A 14,025-nucleotide genomic window follows, 5' to 3' on the forward strand; every position below is an offset into this window, starting at 1 on the left:
TCCTGTGATCTACGCTATCTTACCTGGAAGGTAGTTTTTCTTCTTGCGATCACGTCCGCTTGCAGAGTTAGTGAGTTACAGGCGTTAGTTACCTACCCACCTTACACTAAAATTCTGCATGACAGGGTAGTGCTCCACACTCACCCTAAATTTTTACCGAAGATAGTGTCGGAATTTCACATTAACCAATCTATTATCCTATCTACCTTTTTTCCCAGGCCCAATACAAACCCAGGAGAACAGGCTTTGCATTCCTTAGATTGTAAGCATGCCCTAGCTTTCTATCTAGAATGCACATCAACCCACAGGAAGTCCACTCAATTGTTCGTTTCTTTTGATGCCATTAAACTTGGAAATCCTGTGGGAAAGCAAACCCTCTCCTCCTGGTTGGTGGATTGCATTTCTTTTTGCTGCGAGCAAGCAGGCATTCCGTTACAAGACCGTGTAAAAGCACACTCTATCAGGGCCATGGTGATGTCAATAGCGCACCTCCGTTCAGTGCTGCTTGCTGACATATGTAAGGCTGCGACCTGGAGTTCTCTCCACATATTCGCAGCCCATTATTGCTTAGATAAGGCTGGCAGACAAGATTCCATCTTTGGCGGGTCTGTTCTACGCAACTTGTTTTCAGTTTAATTACCCAACAGCTTTCCACCAACCCATTCAGGGTTCAGGATGCCCTCCTAACCAGGATGCCACCCCTGTTGTTGTGCCTGTTGCACGTCTTTGGGTGCATTTGGTGCACCCCTCGGGCATCCTCAGCTCGGTACTCAACCATATGTGAGGACTGCCATCCTGCTTGTCCTGTGAGAAAGCAGAGTTGCTTACCTGTAACAGGTGTTCTCACAGGACAGCAGGATGTTAGTCCTCACGAAACCCACCCGCCACCCCGCGGTGTTGGGTTCGTTTACGTTTTCTTATTTTATTTTTCGCACGTACTGTTTGCTATAATACGAGACTGAAGGGAGATCGCTGCTGGATGCTGGGTTGGTGCTATGCTGGGCATGCCCAGTAGGTGCCAGTCAAAGTTCTAGAAACTTTGACAAAAGTGTTCTGTGATTGGGCTCCATCCTGATGATGTCACCCATATGTGAGGACTAACATCCTGCTGTCCTGTGAGAACACCTGTTACAGGTAAGAAACTCTACTTTCTGTCAGAAATTGGAGGAAAACAGGATAATTATGCATTAAAACGCATAATTTCTAGTAACTTCCTCATGACATGATTGTGGATGGCATTTTTACTTGAAATTAGATGGCAAAACGTGTAAAACCAATCTGTATATTAAAACAAGTGGGTTAGCCATTGTAGGAATAAAAAGGGTGTTTACCGTGTTATCCTACCAAAAAATAAAATGTTTAAAATTAAAAAAAAAAAATTGCAGGTCTGAAGAGTTGGTTCTTTGATAGGGCTATAGAATGTAAGATGTGGTCTTTGAGGACTGCTATGGTCTCTTCTTCAGGCAATCGCTGTAACAAGTGATTGCTTCGGTCTAAAAGAAGACTCGTTTCTCCTTTCTGTAAGTCAGAATGAAACAGGGCCTCGGGAATTCCAGGATCTAAGTGTATAGCCAAGTTTTTCTGTATCAGGAAATCCAGTGGCAAGGTCAGCACTCTTAATAATAAGACTGGTGCAGAGACCTGAATCCCTTTCTCAATGTTTCGTCAAATGTTTTTCTTCTGTTTAGAGGTTCAGCTGGGAAGACTGCCGAGGTGACAATCGTGGCAGTGGATTTGCAGGCCATGGCCCCGCTCCCAGGAGTCATCCAGATCCAGGGGGATATTACCAAGGTACTGAACCTGCTAGGTGGGGAATTCCCCAACTTCAAGCTATAGAAATTGGACCCCATGTGCTGCCATGTCCTACCTATACCAGCATAGCATAATCTTGCATTCCCTGTATGTACCCAGATCAGTCCGAACTCCTGGGTTTTGCCTCCTTTCCAGCAGATGGAGGTGGAGAAATTTTCACAGCCACTGGCGCATAACCTGGTGTAGCACCTGCAGTCCTTCAGTATTTCTCTGTCTCCAGCAGATGGAGGAGTTGCAAAACTTGCAGTTCTGAACCTTAAAGAAAAAAAAAAGCATAGATTCAGGCAGAAGATTTTTGTTCTTCGCTAGGAGTTCCTCTCCCAGGAGGTTGGCAGATCCTGGTGGGACCATCCCTCCCAGTTGTAGAACGGACGAGCAGGGATTGGGGACCCCAGCTTGCTCTTGGACCAGATTAGAGGTGAAAGCTGATGGTCCAGTTCCCTCACCTCTTGGAGCTCTGGGAGAAGCCTTGGCCATTCTGCAGATAAGACTTCTCTTTTTCTGTTTTTCTTGTACTTTGTAAAGTAAGTTTACAAAAAAAAAATAAAGGAAAGGAAAGCAACCAGGGCAGAGATTGGCCTTTCTCTGTTCTCCCTAGTGCTGGCGGTGCAGAGAGGCAGCTTTGGGAGGTAGATTTGTCTTTTTTTTCTCTCTAGCTCTCCCTGTGGTCATTTTTTCCCCCGTTCGGGTGTTTGCAATGTGGGCGACACAGCATTCTCTATGCTGAGAGAGGTCCGTTGCTCCGAGTGTGGAAAAAACTCCACTCGCCTCTCCCATGTCGGCCGCTGTTCCCAATGCCTCCCTGGAGGGGAGGGCACATCGGGAGGCTGATTTTCTCAGCCGTCAGCGGTTGAACCCCTGAGGATGGGAGCTGTCGGAAGAGGTGAGGCGTCTCATTACTTGCAGATGGGGTGTTCCTCTTAAGGATCTCATGGCGACTCAGCGAAATGCCAAAGCTCTTCGTTTCTTCAGTTGCAGAAGAGCGTGAACAGCAGAAGGAGTAGATGCCCTGGTTCTTCCTTGATCAAGCAACGTCCTTCTTTACGTGTTTTCGCTGTGGCCTCTAGTAGCCAAATTACTGAGGAGAATAGAGACTCATCTGGGACAGGTGATCCTGATGGCTTTGGAGTGGCCTCAGAGGCCTTGGTTTGCGGTTTTGGTCAATCTAGTGGTAGACAGACCGTTGAGGCTGGGGCATCTTCAAAATCTGCTTCGTCAGAGGCCCATATTTTCCAATCAGGTGGCTCACTTTTGTCTAGTGGCTTGGCTTTTGAGAGGCGGCGTTTAAGAAAGAAGGTATATCTGGAGGATGTTATTACTGCCCTGTTGCAGGCTCGAAAGACTTCCACTTCTTTGACGTATATCAGAGTGTGGAGGGTTTTTGAGTCTAGGTACACTGACCAAAGGATCGATCCTTGGAGGGCATCAGTGGCACAGATTCTAACCTTTCTGCAGAAAGGACTGTCAAAAGGTTTGTAATTTAGCTCCCTGAGAGTGCAGGTCTCGGCCCTGGGTGGTTTTTGAGGCAAGGTTCATGGAAAGCCCCTAGCATTGCATCTGGATGTCATGCATTTTCTCAAAGGGGTGAAGCATTTACGCCCTCCTGATCGTCCAGTGTGTCCATCTTGGAGCCTTAATTTGGTCCTCAAGGGCATGTGTGTAGCGCCATTTGAGCCTCTTAAGAGAGCTACCATAAAGGATCTCACTTTGAAGGTGGTATTCTTGGTGGCTATTTGTTCGGCCAGAAGGGTTTTGGAACTTCAAGCCTTGTCATGCAGGGAGCCGTTCTTATGCATCAGATTCGGGTGTATCGCTAAGGATGTGTCCGTCTTTTTTGCCGAAGGTGGTTTCACTGTTCCACTAAGTCAGTCAGTGGAGCTTCTGGCTTTTCCAAATCTGGAAGTTGGTTCGCCTCATGCAAAAAAATTAAGGTGTCTGGATGTCAGAAAGGCTTTATTGCAGTATTTAGAGGTCACAAACAGTTTCAGATTTTCAGATCAACTTTTTGTGCTATGGCGTGGTGCAAAAAAGGGTCAAAAGGCTTCAAAAGCCACAATTGTGAGTTGGTTGAAGGAGGCTATTGGTTCCGTATACATCTGTCAAGGTCGTCCTATCCCAGAGGGGTTAAGGGCTCATTCTACCCAGTCCCAGATGGCCTCCTGGGCAGAATGTCAGCTAGTGTTGCTGCAAGAGATTTGCAGGGCGGTTACTTAGAAGTCTTTACATACCTTTGCCAGACATTGCAGTTTGGACGTCCAGGCAGTTTCAGTGCAAGTGTACTTGGAGTGGGGCTCTCACAGTCCCACCCCAGTTAGGGAAGCTTTGGTACATCCCAGGAGTCTGGACTGATCTGGGTGCATACAGGGAAAGGAAACTTGGTTCTTACCTGTTAATTTTCGTTCCTGTAGTACCACAGATCAGTCCAGAGTCCCGCCCATTGGGATAGGGTGAATTAGAGAGTCTGCTCGATCTGTCCTTTTTTTTGTCTTTATTGTCTGCAGAATAGCACAGGTTTCTGATCGCTGCTTGACATTTTATTACTGTCTGTTGTTGTAAGTTGTTTTTCTCTTTCCCCTGCTCATTTGGGGGATATTATTTGCTTAAATTTGTTGAAGGTATTGCTTTTTTAGCTTGGGTACATAGTAATACTGAAGGACTGCAGTTGCTACGCCAGGTTATGTGCCAGTGGCTGTGAAAATTTCTCTGTCTGCATCTGCTGGAAGGGAGTCAAAACCCAGGAGTCCAGACTGATCTGTGGTATTACTGGAACAAAAATTAGCAGGTAAGAACCAGTTTTCCTTTACTATGTGAAGCAGCAGGGATAGTGCAGTCACATCAGGGGTGAAAATTAATAAGTGATTAATTACAGTTGAGCGTTCTGAGCTGCAGGGGGGCAGGAGGGTGCGAGTGGGCGCAGAGCAGAGAGGAGCAATGTGGGACCTGACAGCTGCAGATGAGATTTATCCTGGGTCTCTGACTGACCATAGGTTTCCACGGCGCAAGAGATCATCCGGCATTTCGAGGGGCAGCCAGCGGATTTGGTGGTGTGCGATGGAGCTCCCGACGGTAAGCAAGAAGGGTTTTTGGATGTGGAATATAACCTCAGCCCTTTCAGATCCACATCAGTAGATAGTAGCCTCTTTCAAAAAATCAAATATATTTTTTTTATACATGCAAAGCATGTCATTTTATTTTTTTCATAATTGCTAGATGTAATCATGCATAGCTGACAAGTGACCCAGATTCACTTGATACTGGTTGTCTAATTGATTGTTATAAAGACTTATCCCAGTATTTATGGACTATAGTCACATCACCTCTCATACTTCTCCTTTCTAAAGGAAAATCCTCTTATTGCCCTGGCCTTTCCTCCTACATCAGAATACCATTTGTTTAAGTTTCCTCTTTCTTTCCTTTCCTCCTAGTCACTGGCCTCCATGACATTGATGAATACATCCAGGCTCAGCTGCTTCTAGCGGTGAGTGCACAACGCATGTTCTTTTCCGACCAAACCATGACTCGTATTATATTTATGTATTTAGTGTAGACCTTCAGGCATGTTTTCCAGATTAAGCTCTTTTCACATCATCTCTGTAAATAGTGGGGCTTGCCGGTATTTTGGCCTGCTCTGTTGAAGTATGTGGCAGGTTAATCAGGACTAAATAAACGGTGGTAGGGGAGGAGAAACAGAGGCAAAGGTATAAGCCCCAACTCTGGGTGACTGACAGTACACTAAATGATCTGAAAAGAAATACAACATTGAGGTAATCAAATATGCAGATGATACAAAATTATTCAGAGTAGTTAAATCACAAGCAGATTGTGATAAATTGCAGGAAAACCTTGTGAGACTGGAAAATTGGGCATCGAAATGGCAGATGAAATTTAATGTGGGTAAGTGCAAGGTGATGCATATAGGGAAAAATAACCCATGCTATAGTTCCCTGTACGTACCCAGATCAGTCCAGACCATGGGTTGAGCCTCTTGTCCAGCAGATGGAGACAGAGAAGTTTTTCAAAACAACCCTGCCATATATACCAAGGTGACACCCACAGTCCCTCAGTCTTACTCTGTCTCCAGCAGATGGCGGAGATGCAAAACCCACAGTCTTCTGATTTAAAAAAAAAAATAAAAAAAATAGGGAGTCAGGAATAGTAAGTTCCCTGTATGTACCCGGATCAGTCCAGACCATGGGTTGAGCCTCCTGTCCAGCAGATGGAGACAGACTAAAACTGAAAGGGTATCCTGTATGAGGACAGAGCTTACCCTGTAGCCCTTCAGTATTTGTCTGTCTCCAGCAGATGGGTCAGCTCACCCTGTGGTTCCCTGTCTTTCTTCTTCTCCGTCCCTCTTGGGGACTTTTTTCCTTTTTATCTAACACTGATTGGATCAAGCAAGTATTTATTCTTTATTAATCTATACACGGTCGTGATGCCTTCAGGAGCCCGAGCAAGGCCTCCCAAACTCCCAAACCGTCAAATGGCGGACATTTTGGGTTTTTCGGCTGCTTCTTTTTCAGGGCAGCAGGACTCACAGGACCCTGACTTTTTAGAGTGCCCCCCCCCCCCCCCGATTTGAGGCCCGCGCAGTCTCCTGAGGCAGGTCTTGACCCCCCCACCTCTGTTTCCCCTCTCCCCCCCCGGAGGTGCCAGACCCTGTTTTTCATCAGAATTTGTGCTCTTAATGCACAAAACCTATTTGGCAAGTTTGCAAGAGGAGTCGGACCCCCTCCCTGGCCCCCACCTAGCTAAGCTTCCTCGAGTTACCGTTCCTCCCGCTCCAGCGGCTCTGGATGCGCAGGGGTCGTTTCGGGTTTGGGTGGTCCCGGGGGCCCCCCTCCAGATCCCCCGCCCCCCTGTCTGTCCTGGACCTGTATCAGGACCCGGATTTTGTTGACACCCTTCCCCCTCTTGAGGGGGATGACACCCGGGTTCTCCGTCTCTTCAGAAGGGAGGAATTGGAGCCCCTTATCCTCTTTATCACCCAGGAATTGGGGATCGAGTGTCCCCCAGTGGACGAATTCTCGGCCGCGATGCCAGCTTCTGCGGACCCGGTCCTGGCAGGGTTCAGGGCTCTGCTGTGCACCTTTCCCTTCCACCCTATGCACAAGCTAATGCTCCTCCGAGAATGGCAGGCCCCTGTGTCGGGTCTTTGCGTCGGGAGGGCCATGGACAAGCTTTATCCTCTCCCAGAGGGAGGAGAAGGAGCTAGACAGATTGCCGCATCTAAAAAAAGATATAGTTGCCATGGAGAAGGTACAGAGAAGGGCGACCAGAATGATAAAGGGGATAGAACAGCTCCCCTATGAGGAAAGGCTGAAGAGGTTAGGGCTGTTCAGCTTGGAGAAGAGATGGCTGAGGGGGGGATATGATAGAGGTGTTTAAAATCATGAGAGGTCTAGAACGGGTAAATGTGAATCGGTTATTTACTCTTTCGGATAATAGAAGAACTAGGGAGCACTCCATGAAGTTAGCATGTGGCACATTTAAAACTAATCGGAGAAAGTTCTTTTTCACTCAACGCACAATTAAACTTTGGAATTTGTTGCCAGAGGATGTGGTTAGTGCAGTTAGTGTAGCTGTGTTTAAAAAAAGGTTTGGATACGTTCTTGGAGGAGAAGTCCATTACCTGCTATTAATATTAAGTTGAATTAGAAAATAGCCACTGCTATTAATTGCATCAGTAGCATGGGTTCTTCTTAGTGTTTGGGTACTTGCCAGGTTCTTATGACCTGGTTTGGCCTCTGTTGGAAACAGGATGCTGGGCTTGATGGACCCTTGGTCTGACCCAGTATGGCAATTTCTTATGTTCATACTTGTTTTTAATTGTTCACCTGACAGTCAAGCTTCTCTGGTGAGGCCAGAGGAGCGCCCCAGTGTCCTCTGGGCTTAATTTCTCCTGCATTAAGTGTAACAGCACAGCACTCTGTAACTAATATAATGTTGTTATGAATCTGTGGACATTGTAGTTTGCTGAGGCAAAGTCATTTTCTCTTGGTTTTTCCTCAGGCCCTGAATATCACCACTCACGTGTTGAAAAAAGGAGGCACCTTCGTGGCCAAGGTGGGTATTACCCAGCCTCCTCTGCCTTTCAGATTTGTTATGTTGCTCCATTACCCTCATTTGCATTTGAATTATAAACCTTATTCAGTGAACTCTGCCTGCTAGTCGGTTTGCTGGTTGTTGGCCAGCGGAATGATCAGGGCCCACCCATTTGGCTTTTATTTTCTTAAAGGGGAGGAGAATTGGAAAGTTGTGTCTTTTGGGGTCTGAACTGCCAGGTAAAAGGACTTTTAAAGTGCAGTGTGGGAGTTTCCACTTGGGCGTCTCAGGTGAGGGAAGGAGGAGGACCCTGTGCAGCGACTCAGACGATATTCATCCCGAGGGCTGCGAAAACTGCTACCACAGCAAAAGGAGTCTCCAGACAGGAAGTAATGTCATGGCTGGCTCCAGTGGGGACAGTCTGGAGTGCAAGCACCAGTAAGATAGCTCCCACTTTCTGACAGATGACTGAGGGAATGAGGGAGGACCCAGGGAGTGCAAATAAAGCATTTGCTATATGAATTTCTCTCCAGCAGAGGTACTATATATAATGACATGATTATCAATTAGCATTCTGCATTTCTGCATCAGCCCTCTGGCATTTCGGCTTTCACCTTCCTCAGAGAGCAGATGGAAATGTTCACAACTGGCTTTCTTAAATAATGAAACTGGAAATTAATATCTAAAAAAAAAAAAGAGTATTTACCAGAGCAAATTCATATGTTTTAGGGACATGATATTATATAACAGCATGTAAAAATGTAAAAAGAGTGGTCGTCCCTTTTGCTCTCAATAAAATGGAAGTTGGCATTGCTTCTTTCAGTTCCTGCTTGTAACACCCCCCTCTTATTGGTAAAATGTGCCCCTGCATGGTAATGCTGAGTCTCAGATTTATTCTGCACCCTCTCTGCTTCCTCCCGCCTTCTCCTCGCCACGGATGCCTCTCTCAGATATTCCGAGGGAAGGATGTGACACTGCTGTACTCCCAGCTGAAGATCTTCTTCTCGGATGTGACCTGTGCGAAGCCCCGGAGCAGCCGCAACTCCAGTATTGGTGAGGACAGAGAGAACCTGTGGAGGAGGGGCTAGACAGATTTAGCTTGGGACAGTATGGGATGAATGGGCTGACTGATGTCTGGATCCCTGTATCTGTAGGGTATTTATTTATTTTCAAGCATTTGATATTCCGCCTTTTTTCCAAAAATGGCCCCATCATGAATTTCAATCAAATTAGAATAAACTAACAAATGTATTAGCAATAACATTAGTTTGAAGGGTTGTATGCAGTCATCATTAAATCAATATCTAGGCATAGCTGATCTTTCTTCTTTTCTAATGAACCATCTAGGGGAAGGCCTGACTGACATCCATGCCTTTGCTTTTTTCTGGAAAGTAAGGTAGCACAGTTCAAGGTGAAAAGATAGTGTTTCAGATTTTGAATGCATAGCAGCTGAAAGCCCGAAGTCTTGTGCAGGCCATTTTCACAGACGTCAGGGCGAGGGGGGGGGGAGGGAAGAGAGAAGGGTCTTTTGGGAGGATTGGAGTTCTCTGATGAGGGTGTAGGCTAGGGCATCCCAAACCTTTAACCAATGTGATCCTGTTTTAGCACTAGAAAATTCACATCACCCTAGAGAATTAGTAGGGATGTGGTCCCCCTCCAACAGTCACTCCACTTTCAACCTCCCCACACTCCAGCTGATCCCATTTCTCAACCTTCATCCTTTCCAGTCGATCCTCTCTCTCAGCCTCCATTCCTGTCAGGGGACCTCCTTTCTTAACCTCCTCCCCTCCAGTGGACTCACTCTGTCAACCTTTGTCCCTCTAGCTGATTCCATCTTACATCCCCCAATGCCTTTCATCTCCCCAACTCATCCCCCCTCTCTCACCCCTTCCAGCTCTTTTCATGTCCCCCAGCTGATCCTTTTTCACTCTCATGTCCTTCTTATAACCCTCACTGATCCTGTCAACCTCCTTTCAACCTATCAATTATTCCCTCTTCTGTCTGATCCCCATTCCCTCTCTTTCATCTTCCACTCTTCTTTCACATTCCCCCCGCTGATTCCCTTTCCTCCGCAGATCCTCTTTTACATCCCTGAGCCAATCTTCTGGAATTTCCCCTCTCTCATCCTCTGTAGCCAATCCCTCTCCAGCTGATCCTACCATCAAACCTCTACTGCATCTGATCCTTCCCTAACATCCCCATCTCCAAACATTCCATGGCCAGGGTCAGCAGCAACATTTTCCTTTGGACCCTGGGCCACAGTTGGATGACAACTGGTCGAAAGAGAGGACAGGCTGATGAGAAGGGCAACATTTTCTTTTGAATAGGTTCAGTGGTGGGTGAGGAGAGTGGAGCAGTGGCAACATCCACTGGCCTGTGCACTCTCAGCCTTCCCCTGCCCCATTGCTGGTCCCAAGCCTGACAGTGATCTGCAAGCAGCAGCAGTATTAGTAATGAAATTCAGCACTGGACCTGTGAGCCAGTGCAGACTTACAGGTCCTGCAGCAGCCCTGATCCCTCATCATGCAGGACTTCCGGTGACCACAGACACTCATGCAAAGGTGGGACCACTGCAGGGCCTATGAGTGCGTGCTAGCTCACAGGCCCCATGCTGACTTCCACTAGTAATGCTGCTGGCTCCTAAAGAGTGCTGCCAGTTGAGGCACTTGTGACCCCAGCTGAAGATTTTGGGATCCCCATATGGGATCCCAACCCACAGTTTGGGAGACTCTGGTGAGGAGGCAGAAAGAAGGGAGAGATCCTCTAGGGCCTCTTTATTCACACATTTGAAGATGAAGCAAAGGGTCTCGAATTTTATCCTGGTTTCTACTGGGAGCCAGTGCAGTTTATGTAAAATGGGCCTTATGTGGTCCATTGTTTTAGCTTCTACCAAAATTCTAGCCACAGTATTTTACAAGAGTTGGAGAAGTTTCATAGTGTACTGAGAAGTGCCATTTCAGTAGAGAATTACAATAATCAATTTGGCTGATGATGAGTGCATGAATTACGGTAGCTAGGCTATGTAAGCAAGGTAATTGAACAGTTGGCAAATCTGGCATAGATACTTAAAGGAGACTCTTACAACCTTTGAGATGTGGGATTCTATCATGGGATTTTGGTTGAGTTGAACCCTGAAGCTTTGTTCTGATTCCTTGGGATGAAGGTGGTTCCTGACAGGGAAGGTAGAGATAGCAGGGGTGACCTCCGTGGTTTAGCCAGAGGTTTCCAATTTGGAAGGATTTAGTTTGAGTTGGTGGTTACTGCTGCAGTAAGGCAGTTATTGATTAGCGAGGGAAGAGGCTTGGTTGAATTCTGTTTTGATGCAAAGCTGGATGCCATCCGCAAATAGGTGGCAATCAGTGTTGAAGGACTGAATAAGGTTGCAGACTGGATGCATGTAGAGAACAGAGGAGAGAGCCGAGCCCTGTGGCACTCCACAAGTAAGGTCCTTAGAAGTGAATGGTTTGTTGGCCTATGAGACAGACTGTGTTCTGTTGGATATAAAAGATTCAAACTGTTAAGAGCAGTGCCTTCAATGCCACTGTTTCCTAGGTGTTGGATCGATCATGTCAAAGGCAGTAAAAAGATCTAAATAGGAGTAGGATGGCGTCATCTCCTTGGTCTGCATTCTGGTGAATACAGTTGGTAATGACCAATAGAATGGATTCAGTTTTGTGGCCTTTCTTGAAGCCAGATTGGTGAGAGAGCAAGTTCCCTGTACGTACCCGGATCAGTCCAGGACAGCTGGGTTTTGCCTCCCCTCCAGCAGATGGAGACAGAAAAAGACTTTTCTGTCTCCATCTGCTGGAGGGGAGGCAAAACCCACCTAGTGCCACCTAGTGTCTGTCAGTATTTTTCTGTCTCCAGCAGATGGCGGAGGTGCAAAACCTAGTGTCTGAGAGAGGTGCTGAGTTTAGGGTTGGATTTGGTCTAACTTTAGTTTTCTTAGCGCTTGATTTTACAAGGGAAGCTTAGTTTAAGGGTCCCTTTAAATAAATTAAAAAAAAAAAAAAGTTTTGTTAGCATAGTGAACGGACAGTTGCGAGTAGCCTCCCAGGGGGTTGGCAGGTCCTGGTGGGACCATCCCCTCTGGTATTCAAGGCTGGAGAGCAGAGGGTTGGGAACCCTGAAACTGCCGCGGCGAGAGGTGATACCGGGGGTCCAGGCTCACCCACCCTCAGCCAGCCTGTCTTCAGCCAGGTAAAAAAAAAAAATATATATATATATATTTATATATTAAATTGTGTGTTTGGTGTTTGGGGCTCTCCGGCCATGCGTCCGCTCCGTTTTTGCCTCGTTTTCGTTGATTTTTGCTGCTTTCCCAGCCCGTTTTTTGACCGGGAAATCCATCCGTTTGTCGCGGTTCTTTTTTCAGGGAGAGCCAAAATCAAGGCCGGGGATATGCCTCGTGGTGTGGCCTGCTTGGCCTGTGGCAGTGCGCGTGTGCGTGCCGGGATTTCCTGCGCTGGGGTCTGTACAGCCTGTTTGTCAGGCGGAGAAGGTTCATCGCAGGAGAATCAGCACAAGGCTGATAAAGACAGGGCCAGACCGTGTCAGGAACCTGGGAGGCCCGATCGGAGGCGGCAGGACTCTGATCCATTTCTCCTCAGTGCAGGATCGGAGGCTTTATTAAAAACAATGAGGGATCAAGAGAGAGCAGCGCTGGCGGTGTTGGGAGAGGGGTCCTCTCCTCCACCGCTTTCCCCGAGGCCGGCTGCCCTTGGGAGGGGGCACAGTTCTGGATGCCCGGGATGATTTCTCGGAGGAGGAGCAGGAACATGATTTGGATGGGTCTTCTTCTTCATTCTCCTCTGACTTTGTCAGGATGCTGCACAAGTTCTTCAGGGCATGCAGGACGGATAAGAGATCTCGCTCCAAGGTGCCCCGGACGTCCCCTGCATCCACGGGAGCAGGGAAAGGATCCACTTCGCGAAAACGCTCCAGGACAGGAGGCAGAGATGATCCCAAGGTGAAGCGCCCTTTCCGGTCTCTGTCCCGGCCAGCGGAGTCTTTGCAAACGGACACGTCGGATGAGGATCAGTCGCCTCCATCAGCCCCGGGGGAGGGGCAGGATGAAGATCCGGATCAGAACCCGCAGCCCACCAAACCGGGTGGTGTCCCGGTGGTGGAGGGCGATGATCCAAAGGTGGTGCGGCTGTTCCGGAGGGATGAGCTGAGTCCACTGATACCAGTCATTCTGGAGGAGCTATCTATTGAAGTCCCGCCTGAGGATTCCAGATTCGGGACTATGGATCCGGTCATGGTGGGCCTCCGGGGTCCAGCCCGATCCTTTCCTTTTCATATGTCTGTAACGGACCTCTTGTTTAAGGAATGGGACAATCCAGATCTTGTCTTGAAGGTGGGCCGAGCTATGGACATATTGTACCCGCTTCTGGAGGATACCTTGGATTTCCCAAGGTGGATGCCGCGGTCTCGGCGGTCACTAAACGGACCACCATTTCTGTCACAGGGGGCACTGCGTTGAAGGACTTGCAGGATCGTAAACTGGAGCTGCAACTAAAGAAGATTTTCAAGGTTTTGGCCCTGGGAGTCAGGGCGGCTATATGCAGTAGTTTTGCGCAGAGGGCTTGCCTCCGTTGGATTCAGGATTGGCAGGAAGAGGCTTCCCTTTCCGGCGCTGCAGAGATGTAGGCTAGCCGTCTAGAAGTGGCAGTGGCGTACAGCGCTGATGCCCTGTATGATCTTCTGAGAATGTTGAGCAGTTCAATGGTCTTCGCAGTGTCCGCCCGCAGGCTCCTCTGGCTCAGGAACTAGTCTGCGGATACTTCCTCTAAAGTGCAGCTGAGTTCTTTACCATTCAAGGGGAAGCTCCTTTTTGGGCAACAGCTGGAGGACCTGATCATGTCTCTGGGAGAGACTAAGGTCCACAGGTTGCCGGAAGATAGGCCTCGATCCAGAGGTTCTTTTCATCAGAGGGCAAGATTCCGGGGGAATCGTCATTTCCGCGCTTCACGGTCCACCGGGTCATCTTTTCGCCAGGGCACCGGCCGTCAAGCTTCTTGGAACCAGTCCTTTCAAGACCGCCAACCTGCCAGAGATGGAGCTCTGCAGTCCCATGGGGGCTCCAAGACCGTGCAATGAAGTGAGGCGGGTCCACCCTTCTGTTCCAAGGATCGGGGGAAGGTTGTCCCTTTTCCGGTAGGCGTGAGC

At 48.0% G+C, this 14,025-nt stretch overlaps 1 protein-coding gene across 2 annotated transcripts in view; it reads left to right on the forward strand.

Moving 5' to 3' along the window:
- Window positions 1-14,025, forward strand: part of FTSJ1 (FtsJ RNA 2'-O-methyltransferase 1) — a 72,121-nt gene that overhangs the window by 16,780 nt on the left and 41,316 nt on the right. For both annotated transcript variants that reach the window (XM_029610809.1, XM_029610803.1), the window contains exons 4-8: window positions 1,689-1,791; window positions 4,800-4,878; window positions 5,238-5,290; window positions 7,822-7,875; window positions 8,805-8,907. In XM_029610809.1, the coding sequence (XP_029466669.1) occupies window positions 1,689-1,791; window positions 4,800-4,878; window positions 5,238-5,290; window positions 7,822-7,875; window positions 8,805-8,907 (392 nt within the window). The remainder of the gene's footprint in view (window positions 1-1,688; window positions 1,792-4,799; window positions 4,879-5,237; window positions 5,291-7,821; window positions 7,876-8,804; window positions 8,908-14,025) is intronic.

This window comes from Rhinatrema bivittatum, chromosome 1 (assembly GCF_901001135.1).
Source record: "Rhinatrema bivittatum chromosome 1, aRhiBiv1.1, whole genome shotgun sequence".
Lineage (NCBI taxonomy): Eukaryota > Metazoa > Chordata > Amphibia > Gymnophiona > Rhinatrematidae > Rhinatrema > Rhinatrema bivittatum.